This window comes from Equus asinus, chromosome 15 (assembly GCF_041296235.1).
Source record: "Equus asinus isolate D_3611 breed Donkey chromosome 15, EquAss-T2T_v2, whole genome shotgun sequence".
Classification (NCBI taxonomy): Eukaryota; Metazoa; Chordata; class Mammalia; order Perissodactyla; family Equidae; genus Equus; species Equus asinus.
In genome coordinates, this window is record NC_091804.1 from 35,918,788 (window position 1) to 35,941,280 (window position 22,493).

The window sequence follows — 22,493 nt, forward strand, 5'->3', positions numbered from 1 at the left end:
GCCCAACAGAAGAACGATCCTTGACTGAACACTCACAGTCCACACCCGAGACGCGGCCCCTCCCCGGAGGAAACCCTGGCCATCCCGACACGCGAGGCCTCTAAGCGTCCCGGCCCCAGGGAGACCCAGCGGTTCCATCACCACAGTAACTCCGCAGCGCCCCGCGTCGCGCTTCCGGGCGGGCGGCCGGCGCGCTCCAATGACGTCACGGGGCCACTTTCCGGCCGGTGGCAGAGTCCGACTGAAGTTGTGGGGGCCGGGGGCGCCATGGGGGCCACTGGCGACGCCGAGCAGCCGCGGGGACCCGGCGGGGCAGAGCGGGGCGGCCCCGAGCTGGGAGACGCGGGCGCAGCGGAACAGCTGGTTCTCACGGTGAGGGCGCCCCCGGGAAGGCCAGGGCCGGGGCTGGGCTCGGGCCGGGCGGGGCCTCGGGCTCCCAGGACCCCGGCCCGCGGGCGAGAGAACGCGGCGGCTGGTGCTGCCGAGGGGTTGGCGTTTTCGCAGTCCGACGACCTGAATTCAAATTCTGGTACCGCCCCCCTCGCTAGGTGACGTGGGCCGGTCCTGTCAACCCCCCGAGCTCCAGTGTCCTCTTCTATAAAATGGAGATGATCAGTGCCAGCCTCACAAAGTTGTTGTGGGCATGGGATATAAATGCGGGTAGAGCACCCAGCACATATCTGCCAGAATAGGCCCTCGGTAACACTGGTTCCCGTCCTCCAGCCCTTCCTGAAAAGGTGGGGTTGGGACTTTTGAGGCAGGAAACTTTTCCTCGGTTCCTCGTCCCTGGTGGGGCCTTCCAACCACCGCCCTCCCGCCTACCCCACGGTGGGAGAGGTAGGGAAAGCGCCTGAGAAGCAGGGATAAATGGTTTAACATCATATCCACCTCCTACCGCGACCCCAGGGTCACGGGCCTCAGTGACATCTGCTCCCTTGGTCCCCACAGAACCCTTGGAACATAATGATAAAGCACCGGCAGGTGCAGCGAAGGGGCCGCCGCTCACAGATGACAACAAGGTAAGGCTGGCCCTGCGTGGGACTTACCTCTCAGGCACTGGCTTGGATGGCAGCTTTGGGGTCCCCACTGCACAGGGCTGAGAAGAGATCATCAGCCAGTAGAAAGAGCACTGGACTAGGAGAGAGGAGACTCAGATTCTGTAACTCTATGTGTGACTTTGAGCAAGTCCCTTCCCCCTCTGAACTCCTGTACAAAATGAGGGGGAGAGGTGGATTCAATAATGCTTAAGACTCCTAACACTCGCTGACTCTAGAGAGGCAGAATAGCATGGAGGTTAAGAAAAAAGTGGGGCTAATAGTAGCATCCATCGCAGGGAAGGGAGAGAGCACAAGATGGGCCTTTGGGATGCTGATTATATTTCTTGACCTGGGTAGAAATTCAATGGATGTTCATTAAAACTATCTTTTAAGGTGTATAGACTTTTCTGTATAAGTATTATACTTCATGAAACACTGTAAAAATAATACCCATTTCACAGAGTTATCATGAGAATGAGATAAAGTCATGCATCTATATGGTTTGCACAGAACTTGGGCACATAGATAGTTTTCAGTAAAAGCTATCTATTATTGTCACTAAAGGATCCTATGTCAATAATTGGCTAGGCAGAGTAGGAAAGGATGTGTTTGGGACATGCCCCCCTGAATGTGTCTCCTTCCTAAATGCAGTTTCACAGATCCTTCCATCTCCATGGACCTCCTCCGAGCTGTCCTGCAGCCTAGCATCAATGAGGAGATCCAGACTGTCTTCAACAAGTATATGAAGGTGAGAGGGACACAAGGATAGAAAATTAACAGGGAGAAATACTCAGGAGCGGTCTTTTCCTTGCTCTCTCTAGTATATACAGATATCTAAAGTTTTCCAATTCTGAATCCTGAGAACTTTTGTCCCTCTTTGGGGGCAGTTTGAATACTTCTTTTGCCAAGCCATTGTGAAGATGAAGTGACTGAAGTGTAATGTGCTCAGCACAGCTTGGAACATAGCAACTGTTTTTATTACTTGTTTAATAATATCACTATTATTGTTGTTATTTAAAATTCTTTTCTAGGCCTAGAAATAAACTTCTACATGGCTCTACCTAATGTCCCATGGATACTTCAAACCCAGCATATTCAGAACTGAACTCTGTTTTTCTTCCTAAACCTCCTCCTTTTGTGTTTGTTTATTCATTCAAAACAGTATTTACTGAGTGCCTGCCATAAAAGCAGACACTGTTCCAGGCACTGGGGGTATAGCGGTGAACAAAATGAACAATGTCCTTGCCCTCTTTAAACGAGTATTACTATGTTAGAGAGTGCCCAAGAGAAGGGAAAGAAAGTGACCAGTGCCTGTTCAGTGGTGAACAGGGTGCTATTTCATAGATTGTGACTAGGAAAGCCCTCTGATAAGAGGACATTTGAGCAGAGACCTGAATAAAGTGAGGAAAGAACAAGCCATGCAGATACCTGGGGGAAGAGCAGTCCAGGCAGAGAGAACAAGGGCCAAGGCCCTGAGGCAGGAGTGTGCTTGGCACATTCAAAGCAACAAAGTGGCAGTGTGACTGGAGCAGACTGAACAAGAAGGAAAATGGCAGGAGAAGTGATCAGAGATGTAACAGGGGCCCAACTCATGCAGAGCATTTGAAGCCATGGTAAGGACTTTGGGTTTTATTATGAGTAAAATAGAGGCTCTTGGAGAGTTTTGAGCAGATCTTAACTTTTTTTTTTTAAAGATTGGCACCTGAGCTAACAACCGTTGCCAATCTTCTTTTTTTTCTTTTCTGCTTTTTTCTCCCCAAATCCCCCGAGTACACAGTTGTATATTTTAGTTGTGGGTCCTTCTAGTTGTGGCATGTGGGATGCTGCCTCAGCGTGGCCTGATGAGCAGTGCCTTGTCCACCCCCATGATCCAAACCAGTGAAACCCTGGGCCGCCGTAGCAGAGCGCACAAACTTAACCACTCAGCCATGGGGCCAGCCCCAGATCTTAACACTTTTAAAGGGTTATTCTGACTGTTGTGTAGAGAACAGACTGCAGGAGGACTCTTAGGATGCTTGGGATGACAGTGGCTTGGGTGTTGGTAGTAAAGATGTTGGGGAAAAGTCAGATTCAGTATGTATTTTAAAGGTAGCAAGAAGATTTGCCGATGATTCAGATGGGCAGGACAAAAGAAAAAGAAAAGCAAATGACTCCCAAGTTATTTGCCCGGGGCAACTGTAAAAATTGTATTGCCATTGACTTGCTATGAGGAAGACAGGAACAAGCTGGGGAAATCAGGAGCTCAGTTTGGACACGTTAAGTTTGAATGGGACCACCATTCACTTAGAAACCGGAACCAGGGGCTCTGCCTTCTCCTTCATCTTCCATATCCAGTCGTGGAATCCTGTCCATTCTACTTCACAATCTGTCAAGCGTGCCCTTCTTCTTCCTTGCCTCTGCCTTGGTTCAGGCCTTCATTATTTCTCACCCAGGCTCCCGCTAAATCCCTAATTGCTTCTACTCTTTCCCTCTTTCAAGCCACCCTCCATACAGCTGCCGGGACCTCTGAAATGTGAATCCAGCAATGTCTCTTCCCTATTTAAAATCCCTCAGCGACATTCCATTGCCTCCTGGGTAAAATCCAAATTCCTTAACATGGCGTATGTGGGCCACTGTGATCATACCCCAGCCACACACCCCTGTATACTGCGTTGTTCCCACCTCTAATTTTTGCACATCCCAGAATGCACTATGTATTCTCATACCTCCATACCTTTACATATCCAGAAATAGAGGTTAAGCCACTAGGAAAAGGCTAGGTCAGAATTCAGTGCAAGATTGTCTGCCTCCAATGCCCTTTTCTTGTCCCAAAGCTTGTCCCAATAGTGGATACCATGATTCAGGAACTTGCTCTCCTGGAAAAATGCTGGATAAACACAATTTGTGGCTGAGGGCTCCCCTCTTATTTAGTCTGTGAAGATACTTCTTTATCACACTTGTTTTCAGACAAGGTACAAATACGTGATTACATCACAGCTTCAGATAAGTTCACACTCTTGATCAACCTCATCTTTTCACTTTGTTTAACGATGTTCCCAGAGCTCAGCTACCCATTTTCTTAAAAGTGTTTGGGATTATAACTTCTAGATATGGCTGATTTTATCCAAGACAATGTTAATCTTTATTATTTATTTCTGTGATTACTAAATGCATGCCCCTTTTTTAAAAAAAAGTTCTAATAATGTAGCTTATAAAATGGATTGATGGATGGATAAAGGGCTGGGTAAATGGATATGTGATAGCAAATATAGCAAAGTGTTCATTATAGACTCTAGGTGGTAGGTATTAGATATTCATTGAATAATTCTTTCAACTTGTCTGTATGAAAAATTTCATACGAAAATATTGGAAAAAAAGAATACAGATATTCTAAAAAGTAAAAACCAAAAGTTACTAAAACTCACCTCCCAGAGACACCAAACTGTTAACAGTGACTATATAGTCACCCATATTTATTTGTGTATGTGTGTGCACATGCATGTTTAAAAAATACATAGGATCGGTTTACCCAGACTGTTCTGCAACTCAATTTTTTTCATTTAACAATATATTTTGGTTGTGTTTCTAGATCAGTGCATAGTAGCTCACCCTGATTCTTTTGTAATAGTTTTGGGTTAATCTATTGTATGGTTGTACCGCAATTTAATTAGTTAGTCCCTAGAACATTTGGATTGTTTCCAGTTTTTCTCTGTTACAGACAATGCTACACTGAACATATTAAATGTCTATCTTTGCTCACTTGTGTGAGTATTTCTAGGGGATAAATTCCTAGAGATGGAATTGTGGAATTGGAGGGTAAAAGGGAAAACATACCTTTCTCTTGAGAAAATTTCTCTCCAGAAACGTTTCACCATTTTGCATTTCTACCAGTAGTGTTTGAGAATGCCTTAGTCACAACCAGACTTCATTCTCAGGTCTAGATGTAGCTTACACTCACCCCTATATGTTCATTGCACTGCCCACCTCACAAGCTGGCTGTAAAGTATCCAGCTTATTATTTTAACCAGCTTTCACTTAGCCAATAGTCAATACCAAACACCAGTATTAATCTCCAGTTTTTAGTTTTTTGTTTTAAAGTCAAACTCATCTGATCATTCCATTTAATTTGGCCTGAAAAAATTTCCCTCCTAAACTCTTGAAGTCTCCCCTTTCCCCCTGCAATTGGAGCTGCCAGTATCTTGGGTCTGTAGCCAGGCTCACTGCTCCCATCTCACGGATGGGCAAAGTCAGAATTCAATTAGGACTTCCTACTCTGGATCTTTTCTGGCCTACCCTCACCTGTTCACCTCAGGCACTGGCATTCTTTTTTTCTTCTCAGAAGTAATACATATACATTATAAAAATAGAATATAGATAAGAAAAAAAGAGAAAACAATCATTCATAATATCGCCGCTGTTTAATATATGTTCTTACAGTTCTTTTGCCTCTCTGTTTGCTTTTTGCTGAGTTTTATATAAATAGGTTCATACTATGCCAAACTATTTTATAGCTTGCTTCCTTCACTTGGCAGTATATCCTGAATACCTTTCACTTCAAAAATATATTCTCCTAGAGGGCGGCCCCGTGGCCAAGTGGTTAAGTTCACGCACTCCACCTCAGTAGCCTACAGTTTCGCTGGTTCGGATCCTGGGCATGGACATGGCACCACTCATCAGGCCACGGTGAGGCGGCGTCCCACATGGCACAGCCAGAGGCACTCACAACTAGAATATACAACTATGTACTGGAGGGCTTTGGGGAGAAGAAGAAGAAGAAAAAAAAGATTGGCAACAGATGTTAGCTCAGGTGCCAATGTAAAAAATATATATATATTCTCCTATACCATTCTTACTATGACTTTTAATATTTGCATATTATTTCATGGTATGGAGATGCTGTAATTTAAGTTATACGTGGAGGTTTAGGTTATTCTTTGATTTTGCACTACTTACACATTAACAATGTAATGACCATCCTTTGGGCACCTCCATGATTACCCTCCTCCTTAAGAGTAGAGAAACAGCCTGGCATATGAATCTAAATCTGTCTCATCTCAAAGCCGTGCTCATATCATGTTTCTCTTCTGTATGAGGATAGGATAAGAGCTTCTCTTTTATATTCAGTTCCCTTCAAGTTGATGCAAATTAGCAGAACTTCTGACCTTGTCCTCTATTGTACTTCTCCCTAGTTCTTCCAGAAGGCAGCACTGAATGTGCGAGACAACATCGGGGAAGAAGTGGACGCAGAGCAGCTGATCCAGGAGGCCTGTCGGAGCTGCCTGGAGCAGGTGAGACCAAAGGGCACAAGAGTTGTAGGCACAGGGTTTAGCCCTCCAAGCCCTGGTAAGAAATGTGATCCCATCATCAGTGGTATTTTGGAGGATGCCCAACAAGCCACTTACATCCAGATAGTTCTTGGAGCTGTTGTTGACAGAAGAGAAGGGAAGTAGCTGCTATATTCCAGGTACTGTGATGGATGCTGTCACATGCGTTAGGTCATTTACATCTCAGAAGAAACCCTGTACAGAAGGCGTTTTTTAATCCCTAGTTTACAGATGAAGAAATTGTGGCTTAGAACAAGGCTGAGTTAGAATAGCTAAGGTCTGTCTCACCTCTGCAAGTGCTTGTGACTTGATCCCCAAGTAGTCACAGCCTCTTTTGGTATCATGGGGACTATTACCCTTTCTACTTTTCTTCTCTCAAGATGTGGTCAGGAGGCATGACATCGGGTCTATAAATGGCTACATTCCCAAAATGGTAGTGAACCTGTTTGCATATGTCAGCTGCTGTTATTAATAGGAATTGTCAGCATTACTCAGGTTCTGTGCTTGACTGTGAAGCCATTAGCTGTCAGAGATGGAAATTTCTTCATAGTCAGAGCCACAGTGCTGGTTTGACTTCAGTCCTATGGAGGCAATTATTGGGAGATGAAAGAGTATCATCTTCTGGGCGGCTGGCTGGCTAGCTACTCGGGACAGCCTCAGGAAAGAGCAAGACCAAGCCTGGACCTCAGCTTTGAAAGGGCAGAACTCCATCCTCTCGGTGCAGTGAAAGCCAGTCTGGTTCTGATAGACTATTAAATTTAAGCTAACCAAATTCGTAAGAGGCCAATTCATTAATTCACTCTGGGACTGTAGTGTGTGGTAATTAGTTGTAACATTTGCTGATAATAAAACATGGCAGTTTGCTGAAAATATTCTTATAAGTTTGAACTGAATCAAAATTAAATTGATAAAACCTTCACTCTCGCTTAGATCCCAAAATGCTTTCTTGAGTTTTTTTAATCTCTTCAACTAATATGTATTGAGAGCCTACTGTGTGCCTAGTCCTGTGCCAGGATGGACATAGTCCTTACCCCCCAAGCCCTGACATTACTCCAGTAGTCATGCAGTATAACTGCAAACCGTTAGAAGGGCTGTAAGCATAACAGGCAAAGAGAGAGTACACTAGAGGGTACAGAGCCCATGGGCAAAAGGGAGCGGGAGTATGTCTCAGGGACAGAAAGAAGCTAATGCGGCTGGTTTTCAGAGGGTGGAGAGAGAATGATTCTTGAGGAGGCCGGAGAGGTAGGCAGAGACCAGATCAAGCAGAGGACGGCCAGCCAAATTATAGATGCAGAGTTTTAAGCAGAAGAACTGCCTAATGAGATGTGCATTTTGAAAGATCACTGTGGCCATCATGAGGAGCCTGGTTTGGGAATGTACCAAGGAGATTGGAAGGGAAATTTATGAGACTATTCAGGAGTCCCAGTGAAAGATAAAGATGAAGATAAAGTTGAGTGCATTGGGCATAACCTGTACTCCATGGATGGTTATACCACCTTCCCAGTCTCCTGAATCCCCATGTCTACCTCGCAGATTCACCCTTTCCAGGATGGATGTAAGTGGGAAGCCAGAGTAGGGAACCAAAGGGTCTGTGGTCAGAGCACATAGAATCAGAGCACAGGAAGGCCCAGAGAGTTTCATCCTCATCCAACTTGAAACCAGATGAATCAAGAAACTTTGAGCAAGTCTTTTAACCTTTCTGACCTTCAAACTCATCTCTAAAATTGAAAATAAGACACTCCCCACCACCAGTGGTTTGCTGTGAGGATTGAATGGGATAATAGACAAGAACTACCACGTAGCGTGAGTACACACAGCACAGAATATACTAAATATTAAATTCTTGGTAGTTATATTCACAATTATAATACATATTGCTGCCTCACAACAGAGCCTCGCTTTCAGGTGGCCAGGATACTTGGAAACTCTTTAGGGTCCCTGTGTCTAAACTGCATGAACTTCCTGTTGCATTAAAAGATTGTGCAGACTGGACGTGTTACAGTTAGACTAGGTTTTTTTCTTGGTTTGGATTGGGTTAACACTTGGTTTGCTTGTTTTCTCTTCTGATACCACATCTTGACCATCTCAATCGTGTTCTCTCATCTCCTTAGCTACCCCTTTACAGGTGTTTCTTAGGGAGAAACGGCTGATCTTGTCTACGGCACGTTGCCTTGGATTGTTTGTTTGTTTGATTGTGTTTTGCAGAGTAGTTGTTTTTAGTTGTCCTTTTTATTTGTGCAAGTAATATACATTCGTTAAAAAAAACTTGGCATGGTGGTTAAGAATGCAAGTTTTCTCTTGATTTATACTGCCCAGATGTGAGTCCTGTCTTTACCACGGACTAGCTATGTGACCTTCAGCAAGTTATCGCACATTCCTAAACCTCAGTTTTCTCATCTGCAAAATGGGGATCAAGGTTCTACCTCATAGGATTGTTGTGGGGATTAAATGTGGCAATACTCTTAGAGCATTTAGACCAGTAACAGTGACTCAGTAAGTGTTACCTGCTGCTAATGTTATATTAAAATCAGAAAATATACATTGTAAGGCAGAAAGTTAAAATTTCTCATCTCACTACCAACAATAACTTCTATTAATATTTTGATGTGTTTCCTTCTTTTCCCTATGTATGTTTCTACACGTGTTTGTTCATTCATTGGGAATACAGTGGGGAGCCAAAACAGACCCCCCTGGAACCCACAATCCCCTTCAGCTGCCACAGTGTTTCTCTGTTCCCTTTTACAGCTAGACGTTGGAAAAAGTGGTCATCACTGGCTCCACTTGGTCACCTCCCATTCTTTTATCCACTTTGTTTTGGCTTCAGTCCCCACCACTTCATTGGAACCCCTCTTATATCAGGGTCACCAGTAACCTCCGTGTTGTCAAATCCTGTGGACCCTACCTGTCCTCAGCTTACTCAGCTTCTTGCTGGCATTTGTTGCAGTGGATCATTCCATGTTCCTTGTAACCCTCCTCTCTTGGCTCCAGTGCCTTGACTGTTGGTGCATTCCAGACTTCAGTCCTCAGACCCCTTCTCTTCCAGGGCTTGCTCTCATTCTAGGTGACTTCATCTAGTCCTGTGGCTTTGAAGCCAATTTAACTGCTGATGATTCCCACATGTGTATCTGAGCCCTGAGCTACTTCCACTCTTGCCTTCCACCAGTCCCTTCTCACAGCAGCCAGACCCATCTTTTTAAAAAGGAATCAGACTGTGTCACTCTCCTCTTTAAAACCCTTCAGAGACTTCACATTGCAGACAGAGCAAAACCCTGATGCATTACCATGACCCACAGAGCCCTGCCTGACCTGGCTCCTGCCTATTTCTTTAACTTCATCTCATCACACCTCATACTTGTTAACCACATTCAGTGCATGCTGGAATCCTTTCTGCTTCTCCACGCACCAAGCTTAGGGCTTTTGCTCTTGCTGTTCTCACTGCCTAGCATGCTCTACCCTTAACTCCTTACATAGCTGGCTCCTCTTTTTCTTCAGACTTAGCTTAAATATGATGTCATCAGAGAGGCCTTCCCTGGCCACTCCATCTAAAGTTGCCCTCTCATCTCACTCCCTTTCCCACCTCCAGTTAATGTCTATCACCTTACTTGTTTATTTCTACCATTTATTTCAATCTGAAGTTATTAATAGTTTATTTGTTTATTTTCTGCCTCCCTCCCACCTCTACCTCTGCTAAAATCTTTTTTTATAAGATTTGAGCCCTATCTTGTTCACTGCTGTATTCCTAGCCCTAGAATATGATTCTTACCATAGTAATGTGCACTTTTTGTTGAATGATCAAGTGAATGAATGAACAAACAAATGAACACAAATGGCAAATGAACACACAGGTTCCTGCTCTCACAGAACTTACAGCCTCATCAGGCATACAGATAGAGTTAAATTACCTCACAGATGTGTGCATAATTACACATTGCACTGGTGCGCTCTTCACTGAGAAGACAGCATTTGGAGAAGACCATGAGTTCAGTTTTGGGCTTAGCAAATTGAGGTATCCACGCATAGTCATGGGCAGACTGTTTGTTATATAAATCTGGAGGTCAAAGGAGAGGGTACACCTGAAGATAAAAATTATGGAGTCATCAGTTTACTAATGTTAACTGAAGCTATGAGCATAGATGAGTGCAGATAGAATATCTAATGAAAGAGAACAGAATGAAGAGAACCAGACTGAGGAGGATGAACCAGCAAACAAGGATAAGAAAGAGTGGCCAAAGAAGTAGGAGGAAAGCCAGAGAAGTGTGGCCACGGGAGCCAGTAGAAAAGAGTGTTTCCAGAGAGAGGGAGTACCCAGGGCTGTCACATGCTGCTCCAAGAAGCCACCTCTGCATGGCCTCCAGGGCCCCTGCCAGCCTCACCACGCTCCTCACTCACCTGTCTCCTGTGCCCATGACTTGCTAGGCCGCCTTTTTCTTCTTCAAATGAGTCAAGTCTGTTCCCACTTTCGGGCTTTTGCGCTCCTCCTGAAACATGCTTCTCCGCAGCTTTTTCTTCACAGCGCCGCTCGGAGGCTGTCTCAGCAAGGCCTTCCCTGACCACCTGCTTAAAGGGGCCCTCTGGCGATTCTCTCTCACATCTACCTGGGGTTTTTTTTCCTTCAGAGCATCTGTCATGATCCAAAATTACCTTGTTTATATGTTTATTTATTTGCTGCTTATTGAGCTTGCCCACAAAATAAAAGCTCCACAAGAGCAGCAGCCTTGCTTGTGCTGTTTACTGCTGTGTCCCCAGCACTTACATGCTAGGTACTTGATATTAAATGAAAAACAGCAGCCTACTGAGCCATATGTATTATTTTAATGCATTTAGTTAGGAAAAATATGTAGTGTATGTGTACATGGAAAAGTAATGAAGAATTCACATTGAAATATTGACAGTCTTCTGTGGGTCCTGAGATTGCAGGTTTGATTTTTATTTCGCTTGTTTACATTTTCTAATTTTTCAACAATTATTAATTATTCGAGTTTTTAAAAAAATAGATATCTATTTATATGCATATCTTGGGGTGCCTTTGTACTGACCATGAAAAGGTTTTAAGCCAGTTTGGAGTTGTGTTTATAAAAATGGTGGCAGAGAGGCTTACCCACCAAAATAGTGACTGTTAACACTTGGTCTTTTCCTTTCAGGCTAAACTGCTGTTTTCAGATGGAGAAAAAGTAATACCCAGAGTGACCCATGAGCTTCCAGGGATAAAGGTCAGAGTCACTGTGTCCTGGGGTATTGGAGGGGGAGACCAATCAAGCCGGGAGGCATGTGAACTCTGTGGGCTCAGGGAAGTCTCACATACCATCCATTTGTAGGACCAGGTCCAAATAGGAGGGCTTCTGAGGCCTGGCTCAGGGAGGGGCTGGAAGGGGCAGTCCCAGGGCTCTGTCTTCTGCAACCCCAGGGGACCTGCAGCTCCCAGTTACTGGCCTTCCTCTGACTCTTTGCCCTTCTCCTCCAGCGTGGCCGGCAGACAGAAGAGGAATGTGCCCATCGAGGAAGCCCCATTCCCAAAAAGGTAAGCCATCTCCTTGTTTTCTGGCTGGGAAAAGGCACTGCAGCTCCAGCAAAGATAGTAGGCTTCATCAATGCACTTTTGAGCCTTTCTAGCTGAGAGGCAGGAACCCTGGAAACAGTCACTCTCCCTGTTCACTCTCAAGCATCATTTGGTCTCTTTAGAAAACCATCTCCACCAAGGGACCCTGGACCTGCCAGTGGGATGGGGTGGGGTGGGGCTTCTCACAGGGTCAGGCCTCTGACAGCTGTTCTTTGTGGCAGAGGAAGGGACGGCCTCCTGGACACGTCCTGTCAAATGACCGGGCAGCCGCCGGCATGGTGTGAGTAGGGGCCAGCAAAGCCAAAGGGAGGAGCAGGGAGGGTGTGGGCCTGGAGGAAAAGAGGCCCGAGTTCTGTGCCTGGTGAAATCAGATCCATCTGTTTAAGTCACCATGGAGGAGGGGTGCCCTGGTTTGAGGGGTGGGGAAAGAAGGCAGCAAGGGGGAGATTGGTTTAGCCTGTTTTTGCCCCAGAACAGTTCAGCCCAGCTTGATTAAACACCAGAGGTTTTTTATTGTTAATACAGTATATATTGAATGTTTATAATGTGCCATAACTGGTCTAAACACCTTACATACTTTACCTTTTAATCCTTACAGCCACCCTCTAATGAAGATAGAATTAATTTTGCAGATAAGGAAACAGACTCAGAATTATTTGCCCAAGGTCATACAGCTAATAAGAGGCAGAACTCTACTACGTTGCCTCCAGGGTAGTCACTTTCAAAGATTTTTAAAGCAACAGAATCTTTTTTCAAACAAAACTTTACATGGGAGCCCAATATATACAGCAGATAAGCCAAACTGGTCTGGTTAAGAGGGATGGGGGTAGTTTGAAACCGCTGGCTCAGGAATGGAATAGTATTAATCATCATACCTTAGATTTGTCTCCTGCATGGAGTAAGGTCACTCCACAGAACACAGGCTAGGTAGGGCAGATGCTGCTCTTTACTCCTTTTGACAGATGAGAAAGCTACAACTCAGAGAGGTTCCTGGACTTGCCCACGTGGCTAGGTAATATCAGAGCCAGTCCTAAAATGGCTCCTAGTCCAGTGCTTTTTTTCTTTGTACCTAATGGGTTGCCAGGAAGAAGTACGCCCAGGGCTAAAGTGAGAGCCTATGAGGAGCTCCCACCATCACCAGCAAGCTTTCTTCCACTCCTAGGCCCAACCTTGGAGAATTCACCTTTCTTCTTTCCTTCCAATCAGATGGAAACCAAAATCCTGTGAACCAATTCGCCGAGAAGGCCCTAAGGTATGATTTTGTGAGCAGGGCAGTAACCACTGTCCCAGGGAGCCTCAGTCAAGGCTCTGGGGTCTGCCAGGAGGGAAAGGGGCTGGGGTGGTAAACGATGTGGGCATGCCATTCCAGAGCCATCTTTCCGCTTCCCCTACCCCCCAGCCCCCAACCCCTCACTGGCCTCCCAGAAGGATCCCAAGTAGGGACTGGAATTAGGGGCAAAATGAAGAGAGGGCTTGAGTCTTTGCTGAAGTCTTCTCCCTGTAAAAGTTAGTGGTCACTAATACTTATTCAGTACTTAATAAGTAACAGGCACTGCCCTAAATCTTTTGTATGGATTATCTCATTTAATCTTTATAACAACCTTATGAGAAAGATTCTGTTACTCTTCTATAGTTGAGGAGATTTCTTTCCTACCAACTGCCTTGTGGGCAGAAATTATCTTATTTTATGTAGGTATCTTATACACTTAATACACTTGAGGATGCTAAAGCTTAGAGAGTTATACACTTGAGGATGCTAAAGCTTAGAGTTATACACTTGAGGATGCTAAAGCTTAGAGTTATACACTTGAGGATGCTAAAGCTTAGAGAGTTATACACTTGAGGATGCTAAAGCTTAGAGTTATACACTTGAGGATGCTAAAGCTTAGAGTTATACACTTGAGGATGCTAAAGCTTAGAGTTATACACTTGAGGATGCTAAAGCTTAGAGAGTTATACACTTGAGGATGCTAAAGCTTAGAGAGTTATACACTTGAGGATGCTAAAGCTTAGAGAGTTGCCCAAAGTCACATACCTAGTAAGCGGTAGAGCCAAGTCTCAAACCCAAGGTCTGTTGACAGCAGAGTCTGTGCATTAGCCTCTATTGCCTCTAAAACAGTTGTTTGTAAGCTCTTTTAGCAATAGAGTCCTTTCTTCAAATAAAATCATATATGGAAGCCCAGTAAGGTTGGTAAAAGCTCCACGGTCCTGTTTGAGGCTGTGTCCAGTAGAAATGGTCCACCTTTTGCCTTACTGGCCCTCTCTGCTTTCTCGCTGGTGACCATACCTTTCTTCTTAAACTCTGCTCCCTTAGAGTGGGTCATCCTGCATTCTCCTGGATCTCTCTGTTCCCCTCCAAACATCCCATCTGTCTCTTTTATAAGTTCTTCCTCAGCAGTGACCCATGTAAATGGCTATTCCCCAGAATTCTCTCCTGGCCCACTTCTCCACCTAAAGTTTCTCTCTGGATCATCTAAATCATCCCCTCTTGTGGTTTCAGGGACCAGTAGGTGCTAAACTTCCCATACCTCTTTGTTCACTCCCACACCTCCTTCTAGTTTAAAACTTGTATATCCTACTGTCTGCTAGACCTCTCTGCCTGGAATTTTCATAGTATTTCAAACTCAACATATCCAAAATTGAAATCACAATCTTTCCTCATCGACCTTCTTTTACATTCTCTACTTTAGTCATCTTTGCGTCTTCCTTTCCTTCCCCTGTCTACATCCAGTGAAATCCTGGAATGATTCTACCTCCTAAATATATCAGAGTTCCTATTCCTCTTCTTCATCCTTACTGCTATACTAGCTCAGACCCTCATCTTCTCTCAAAAATGCTTTATTCCAGCAACTTCTAAACTGCTCTCCCTGTCTGTAATCTTGCCACTTCAAATCCATTAGCCACATTGCGGAAGAGTGGGCTATCTTTAAAGCAAATATAGCAGGGCCAGCCTGGTGGCATAGTGGTTAAGTTCGTGCGCTACACTCCAGCAGCCCAGGGTTCACAGGTTTGGATCCAGAGTGCGGACCTAGCACGACTCGTCAAGCCTTGCTGTGGCAGCATTCCACATAAAATAGAGGAAGATTGGCACAGATGTTAGCTCAGCAACAATCTTCCTCAAGCAAAAAGAGGAAGATTGGCAAGAGATGTTAGCTCAGGGCCAATCTTCCTCACAGAAGGAAAACAAAAAGCAAATCTGGTTCTCCCTATTTAGAGGCCCTCAATGACTCCCCATGGCCTACAGAGTAAATAAAATGCAAACCCCAAAATGAAGTGTACTAGGGCCTCCAGCCCCTTTCTGCTTCTCTCTCCAGCCTCGTTAGTGCCACTCCCTAATGTGTGCTGTTTCCTTTCGCAACACAGAATTGCTTGTAGTTTCTCCAACATGCCAAGCCAGTGCTCACCTGCCTTTGTTCACACAACCCTTCCTCTTCGCCTCTACCCTGTCTCACTTGTGCTCACCCTTTCAGAATTAACTTGGGAATTACCTCTACAAGGAAGCCTTCCTTTGGCACCTTGCACACCCCCACTCATCTGTATCATTGCCCATCTCATGATGGTATAATTATCTGTACCTACATCTATGGCCCTCTAGAGAACAGAGACTGTGTCTTGTTCATCTCTTTATCCCCAGTATCTAGGGCCTAGCATACTGTAAGCACTCAGTCTGTTGAGTCAACTGTTTGTTGAATAATGGATGAAAGTGGTGGTAGGAGAGGGCAGGGGAAGGAGTGTTTTCTGTCTGCCCACGAGATAAACCTCACCCTCACCAGCCTCTCTATTTTTTGCGTAGTGGGACCCAGCTCGGCTGAATGAATCTACCACCTTCGTATTGGGATCTCGAGCCAACAAGTAAGTCTCAGAGCTTTGGTGCTGAAGATGGGGAAGCTTAGGGGTCTACCGCTAGCGCTGCAACTGCTGGAGTCCTTACCACTGTCTGTTCCTTTTCAGGGCCCTGGGAATGGGGGGCACCAGAGGGAGAATCTACATTAAGCACCCACACCTCTTTAAGGTAGGTGAGTGCCAGGAGTTAGGCAGGCCGTTGTAGTGGGAGTAGATGGCACTGGGACTCCAGATGACACAGAGAAGCTTGGAACAAACACTGATCTGGGCGTCAGGACATCTGGGTTCTAGTTGTCTCTCTGCCATTAACCTTTACCTTTTGTAATTTACTCAATACCTCTGTGCCTCAATAATAATAGAAGCTTTCCTTATGTGTTTATTGTATACCAAACACGTTTTTAAGTGCTACATTGAATTATCTCATGGAAATGTCCTTTAAGATAGATATTGTTACCCTTTTACAAGGTGAAAAAAAAAAAAAGATTGAGAAAAGCTTTGACTTGCCCAAAGTTACTTAGCTAATAAGTAGTGAATTAAGATTCAAATCCAGCTCTGTCTTCAGCAAAGCCTGAGCTCTGAACCACGACCTTATTCAGTTATCTGTAAAAGAGACTGAAGCAAGGCAGAGGTTCTGATCCTTTTCAAAGAGGGGACTCCTCTCCTGAGAGCAGCTGTGCTTTGGTCTCCACTGTTTGAGAAAACAAGGTGGGCGGGTGGTCATGAATTTACTCACTCTCTTAAATGAATTTGTATTTTATCAGTCACAAAAGCATCCAAATATTTTAGAAAAATAGTAGTGCATGTATGTTCAAGATATGTTTTTTTGCCCTTGTATATAAAGGCTGGGGCCCCTTGCCAAAACTGCACAGACCCTTTGGGGTCCCAGAATCATGGGCTTTGTCTACTACATTCTGTGCAAGTTCAAGTTCTTTGAAGGGCAGACCTGCTTCCTCTACTTTTTCAGTTTTATATTCTGAGATTCCCAACACCTAGACAATTTCACTACTTGCTACTTCATTTTTCTCTCTCAGTGTCTTCATTCTCGCTGTTCCCTCTACCTGGATGGCCTTCCTCCCTCACCCTTGTCTCTGCCTGACTGTTCTTTAAGATCCACATCCTCCAAGAGCCCTGCTCGCATCACGCCCCCATTGGATGTGCTCTTGGACCGACTTTGACTTCCTTTTGCACAATGGTTAAGGCTACAGTTTCAGTCCTGGTTCCATTACTGATTAGCTGCGTGACCTTGGGCAAGTGGCTCCATATTTCTGAGCCTGTTTTGTCACCTATAAAATGGAGATGATACAGACCGACCTCTTAGGGTTGGTAGAATTAGGAGAGAGCAGTGAAGCACGCAGCACGATGCCTGGCACGTGGCACAGTCTCGGTAAACATTCATCACTGTTACCAGCAGACTTTCCCAATTCTAGACCCACCGTTTGTAATAAACCCCCACCCGGCACTCCCATTACTGCCGGATATTATCTCTCATTTTAATCTTTCCAGTCTAATAAGTGGAGGGAAAATGTTTTTGTTGTTTTACTTTGCTTTTAACTCGCTATTAGTGAGGATAAGCATCTTGCATTCATTCAGAATCTAGTCGTATTTCTTCTATAAACTGCCTAGTATATCTTTTGCGCATTTTTCTGTCCTTCAAACAGCATTGTTCACATTTTTCCTTTCCTTTTTAATTTTTTTAATTATGGAAATAATATATCAACCCATTCTTGTAAAAAAAAATTCAAACAATACACAACAGCTAATAGGGAGCAAAACACAAAGTTCCCCTTCACTCTTGACCCTGACTCTCCTCCCCTAGAGGTCGCCAACGACAACAGCGGCGGCATCCTTCAGTCCCCTCCCTATGCACTTGTGTGTCCATCCTTGTCCTTTAGTGATATTTTATGTTACTGAGATCATGCTATCCATACTGTTCTCTGATTTTATTTTTTCCCCCCAAACTTCATTCATTCATTAAACAGTTATTGAGTGATGAGCATCCTCAGAGTGCTAGAGGTAAAGGAGACACACAAACTCCTCGTCCTCATGGATCTGGCTTCTGCTGAGGGCAAGCTGTGACCGCCGGGCCAAATCCAACCTACAGCCTGTTTTTGTCCAACTCGGGGTTTTTACATTTTTAAAGGGTGATGTAAAAAAAAGAAAGGAAGAAAAATAGGTGACAGAGATGTGTGTGGCCGGCAAAGCCTAAAATATTTACTAACTGGCCCTTTACAGAAAAAGTGTGCTGACCACTATAAATCTAGTAGAAACATCCTAGAGATTTGTCCATGGCATGAAATTAAGTCTCCCTCATCTTATGTTTAATAGCTGTATAGAATTCATAGAATAGATATTCCATAATTTATTTCATTACTCCCCTATTAATGGAGATTTAAGTTATTTCCAACAGTTTTGCTATTATAAACACTGCTGCACCAAACATTCTTGTGTGGGTGATTCTGAAGGATAAATTCCTGGAAATGGGATTGCTGGATCAGAAAGTGCACAGTGGGCCGGCCCGGTGGCGCAGCAGTTAATTGTGCACGTTCCGCTTTGGTGGCCGGGAGTCTACCGGTTCAGATCCCGGGAGCAGACATGGCACTGCTCATCAAGCCATGCTGTGGCAGGCATCCCACATATAAAGTAGAGGAAGATGGGCACGGATGTTAGCTCAGGACCAGTCTTCCTCAGCAAAAAGAAGAGGATTGGCAGACGTTAGCTCAGGATTGAGCTTCCTCAAAAAAAAAAAAAGTGCACACTTTTAAATTTTGACTAATACTTGTATTACTTGGGAAGTGAAATGATGATTTAAATACAAAGGGTAGTAACCATATAGCCCAGATTTCCCAGCTTGGCCTATTTTATAAAACCTGCCTTTATTAAGCACTTACTGCGGCCGACCCCCTGGCCGAGTGGTTAAAGTTCACGCGCTCTGCTTTGGCGGCCCAGGGTTTCGCCAGTTCCAATCCTGGGCACAGATATGGCACTGCTCATCTGGCCATGCTGAGGCAGCGTCCCACATGCCACAACTAGAAGGACCCACAACTAAAATACACAACTATGTACCAGGGGGGCCTTGGGGAGAAAAAGCAGGAAAAAAAAAAAAGAAGATTGGCAACAGTTGTTAGCTCAGGTGCCAATCTTTAAGAAAAAAGGGCACTTACTATGTGTCGGATACTATATTTAGCATTTTTTAAGCACTATCTCATTTATTTTTAACAATAACCCTATAAGATAAGCGTTAGTACTCTGTGTTTTACAATTGAAGAAACTGAGTCTCAAGGAAATTATTGCCCAGGTTTACACCATCAGTAAGTGGCAGAAACCAGAATTTAAACCTTGTTTGTCTAATTCCAAAGCCATGGTCTTAACTGTGATGCTGTTCTGTCTCCCCCAGGATCATGAAGTGTCCTGATTTTTGTTTTAGAAAATACAGTCACCATAATAGTCACATGTGTTGTAAGCCATCTCAGATCATTTTTTCAAAGAGAAGTAGAGTTCTAAAATAATAGTCGCCAGTCTGACCAGTTGCCAGAGATGCTGTGTTTTGAGAAAGGAAGGGAGTGGGGATTAGAAGTGTGCTAAACCTATGGGAATTAGGTCCCATAACCTGGCCTCCTGGGCTCAGCTCCGCTTGCTCTGAAGAGGTTGGTGAGCCCTGTACAGCCACCAGGCTAGGCCAAGGTCTTGTTGGTCAGAATTGCTCAAGGTTCAAGAGTATGCTCTGGGACCAAATGAGAAAAGCCCCTCACACCAGGCTAATGTCTCCCCCCCTGTGACTTTATCCCTCACAGTATGCAGCTGACCCGCAGGACAAGCACTGGCTGGCTGAGCAGCATCACATGCGGGCAACAGGGGGGAAGATGGTAAGCATTGTTTGCATGTGCCACTGCCAAAGACCCACCCAGCCCAGGGACCAGGGTCCTGGCTATTGGGGGCAGCTTACCTCCAAATCTGGGAGGCTCCCAAAGCCTGATGAATGCGGAAAGGGCGACTTGTAAGGTTAGAGAGGGCCCATCTCCCCATGCTGAAGGGCAGACTGTAATCCCTAGATCCCCTTCCCTGTCCCTAGGTCTGCCACACAGCGCCCCCTCCTCCTGCCACGTCATCCCTCATATTTAGATTATGTTACCTGTGCATGAGAATGGCAGGTACAAGACACACTTGACACTACTTTTCCCTCAGGTGCCATTGACAGATTTCACTCATCGATCAAAACGTGAGGCACAGCTATAGAATCTTTTCTCAACGCAGTACTCAGGCAGCACCCCTTGTCAGTAGGAGTTAATACATGCAATGAAACTTGTCTGCTACATTTGGCAGCCCCTTCCAGAGACACCCCTACTTAAGGAGCTCTCAGCTCACATCAATCAACAACCCTAGGAAAATCGTAGTTGCATGTGGAGGGCTTTGTCCATCACATGCAATGTCCCCCACCTGAGGACTCAACTTAGTCCCACCCCTGGGACTATTAGAATTCAATGGCTTTGCAAACCAGTATGCCATCTCCTTTCTGGCAATAAAAGCTATCTCTTATTTTACTACTCTACTTATGCCTACACTCTGTTTCAAAAAAGATTTCAGGGAGCTTACCAGTGATACAGAAAATACAATGTAATGTAAATAAGAAAAAGGGAAAAAAAGGAAAGACAGTATCTAATATTAAGCCACGAACAAGACAGGTTTTAAAAAGGCGTTTTTATAATTGCTGACCTGGGAGACAAGTGCCCTTCTGTGCATAAATTTCAGCTCCAGGACCCTCTCAAGGACACCTGATCTATTACATAGTTCACAGTGCCTATAAGGTGAAGGCAGACAAATTACTCAAGGGACACACAATTACTCCTGCCCCTAAAACTAGAAAGAAATGTCTCCCACAGAAGACTTTCTCATGTGATGCACAACATCCCTTGTATGGTAACCTCACGAGAGGGCTCCCTCCCACTGCAGAGCGTGGCATTGTGCCAAAGCAGTTCTGCAGGCCCCAGAACGACACAGCCTAGTCAGTAGACAGCAGTGCAGTTTATCATGTTTTCCCTTTTGCCGTGAAGTTCAAAACCAAATTATCTTAGTTCCTAGAGTTAACATATGCCTTCCTCCTCCTGATTTCCTGTTTCCATATATATTTTGCTAGCTCTCTTGCCATTTCATTTTAAGCCACTTCAGGGTACTTTTTTAGAAGAGGAAGAGGCTGTAAAAAATTTAGTCACCAGTCCCCACTCCTCCACCCATTAAGTTTTCTATTTGAGTGAAAGATTATTGCAAGGAATAATTCCCCAATCTCTCTACTTACTCTCCCCTTGCTACGCCCCGCTCCCTTCCAGCCCTTACATTAAGCAGATGTGTAATAAACTGTTAAGTTGGACTGAAATGAATCACAGGCAATGACTCCTTTCCTTTGCTCCTGCCCCAGGCCTACCTCCTCATTGAGGAGGACATCCGGGACCTCGCTGCCAGTGATGACTACAGGTAAAACTAGTGGTCTGTCCCCTACCCTCCCCCTGCCTCACAGTAGCTCCTGGGATGAGTCTGGGCCTATATCTGCCCTGCGTCAACTTTCTTCCTCATTTCTGTTCCAGAGGATGTTTGGACCTAAAGTTAGAGGAGCTGAAATCCTTTGTCCTACCCTCCTGGATGGTTGAGAAGATGCGAAAGTACATGGAGACACTACGGACGGAAAATGATCATCGTGCTGTTGAAGCACCTCCACAGACCTGAAGCCCGGTCCCCTGGCTACACTTGGCAGCCCCCCTCCAAAGCCCTCTTACCCACGTGGCTGAGGCCACCGCTGGGATGGATCTCAGCAGCATTAAGCTGTGCCTGGGCTAGTTTGTAGTGACTCACTGCAGAGCACCCCCAGACTGGCATGTGGTTCTATATTTGTAAAGTTATTGGGATAAGAAGCAATTAAACAGTTTGTAATAAACACAGATGGTGAGCCTGCTGTGCAATCTGCCTTGCAGGGGCTGACAAAACATCAAGAGCTCTAGAAGAGGTGAGGTATAGGAAAAAAGGACCATGTACCCCTCCCCAATTCCAGGGTAGACCCAGGAAAGCCCCTCTGCCCCATGCGTATCTGCTTTATGAGACAAGACGAGGAACACCATGTACCTTGCCAACGTTCCCTGTCCCGTTTTCTCATTTCCTCACCCAACTAAGGTATGGAAGCAGCAGAATGTGATCGCTAGCACCATGGGAAGTGGATGACAGAACCATATGAAAAATGCAGAGTGGCTTTTATTACCTCTATTTTACAGGTTAAAACACTAAATGATGTGCCCAAGGTCACAGCAGACCGTTGGAGAGGCAGCACGTGGAGCTGTTTTCCAATAGGGAGTCTCCTGCTCTGGCCATCAGCCTCTAGTTTTTCCCCTCGCGTGAATTTTCAGACACTTAGGGCCCCAAGAAAGATGCCCAGGATATAACAGGGGGAGGACCAGGGGTTTCCTCTCTGAGGGAAGGGTACCAGTGCTGGGCGATTCCCCTTGGAGTAGGGATCCTGTCTGGGCGTGCCTTGTATTCCCGGCTACGTATTCCCGGCAGTACTCGAGCGTTTCACCTAATGGGGCTCATCCCACGTGGACTTTTTCTTAGCCCTTTAATGGTCGGCGTTTTCCAAAGGCCACCAATCCGCTACAGACTGGTTGGTTAATGGCGGCCTCTCCTGCCAATCGCCCCTCAGAAGCAGAATCCCGTCGCCCAATAGCGATGCGCTGGTGGGTGGGTCTAGCAGTTGCGCGGTGACAGGGCGCTCTG

General features: G+C 45.1%; 2 protein-coding genes across 8 annotated transcripts in view; one reads left to right on the plus strand and one right to left on the minus strand.

Moving 5' to 3' along the window:
* WFDC3 (WAP four-disulfide core domain 3) overlaps positions 1-201 on the minus strand; it is a 145,270-nt gene extending 145,069 nt beyond the window's left edge. For 5 of the 7 annotated variants that reach the window (XR_011494420.1, XM_070485408.1, XM_044748665.2 and 2 more), the window contains exon 1: positions 37-184. The gene's annotated coding sequence lies outside the window, so the exon portion shown is untranslated. Of the gene's footprint in view, positions 1-36 lie in introns of all 7 variants that reach the window. The other 2 variants (XM_014859886.3, XM_044748660.2) reach the window with 2 other exon arrangements.
* DNTTIP1 (deoxynucleotidyltransferase terminal interacting protein 1) lies at positions 186-21,669 on the plus strand. Its single transcript, XM_014859884.3, has 13 exons — positions 186-372; positions 949-1,019; positions 1,689-1,785; positions 6,206-6,304; positions 11,482-11,550; positions 11,802-11,858; positions 12,119-12,177; positions 13,104-13,149; positions 15,691-15,749; positions 15,849-15,909; positions 19,532-19,603; positions 21,151-21,206; positions 21,317-21,669. The coding sequence occupies exons 1-13, from the start codon at positions 268-270 to the stop codon at positions 21,453-21,455; spliced, it is 990 nt and encodes a 329-aa protein (XP_014715370.1). The 5' UTR covers positions 186-267; the 3' UTR covers positions 21,456-21,669.
* The last annotated feature ends 824 nt before the right edge of the window (positions 21,670-22,493 follow it).

Bases quoted from the DNA above. Each gene is read 5' to 3' on its own strand.
- DNTTIP1 (XM_014859884.3), top strand. From the start codon at position 268: ATGGGGGCCACTGGCGACGCCGAGCAGCCGCGGGGACCCGGCGGGGCA. The intron at 1,020-1,688 runs GTAAGGCTGGCC...TCCTAAATGCAG, and splicing joins CGCTCACAGATGACAACAAG to TTTCACAGATCCTTCCATCT. The intron at 21,207-21,316 runs GTAAAACTAGTG...TTTCTGTTCCAG, and splicing joins GCTGCCAGTGATGACTACAG to AGGATGTTTGGACCTAAAGT.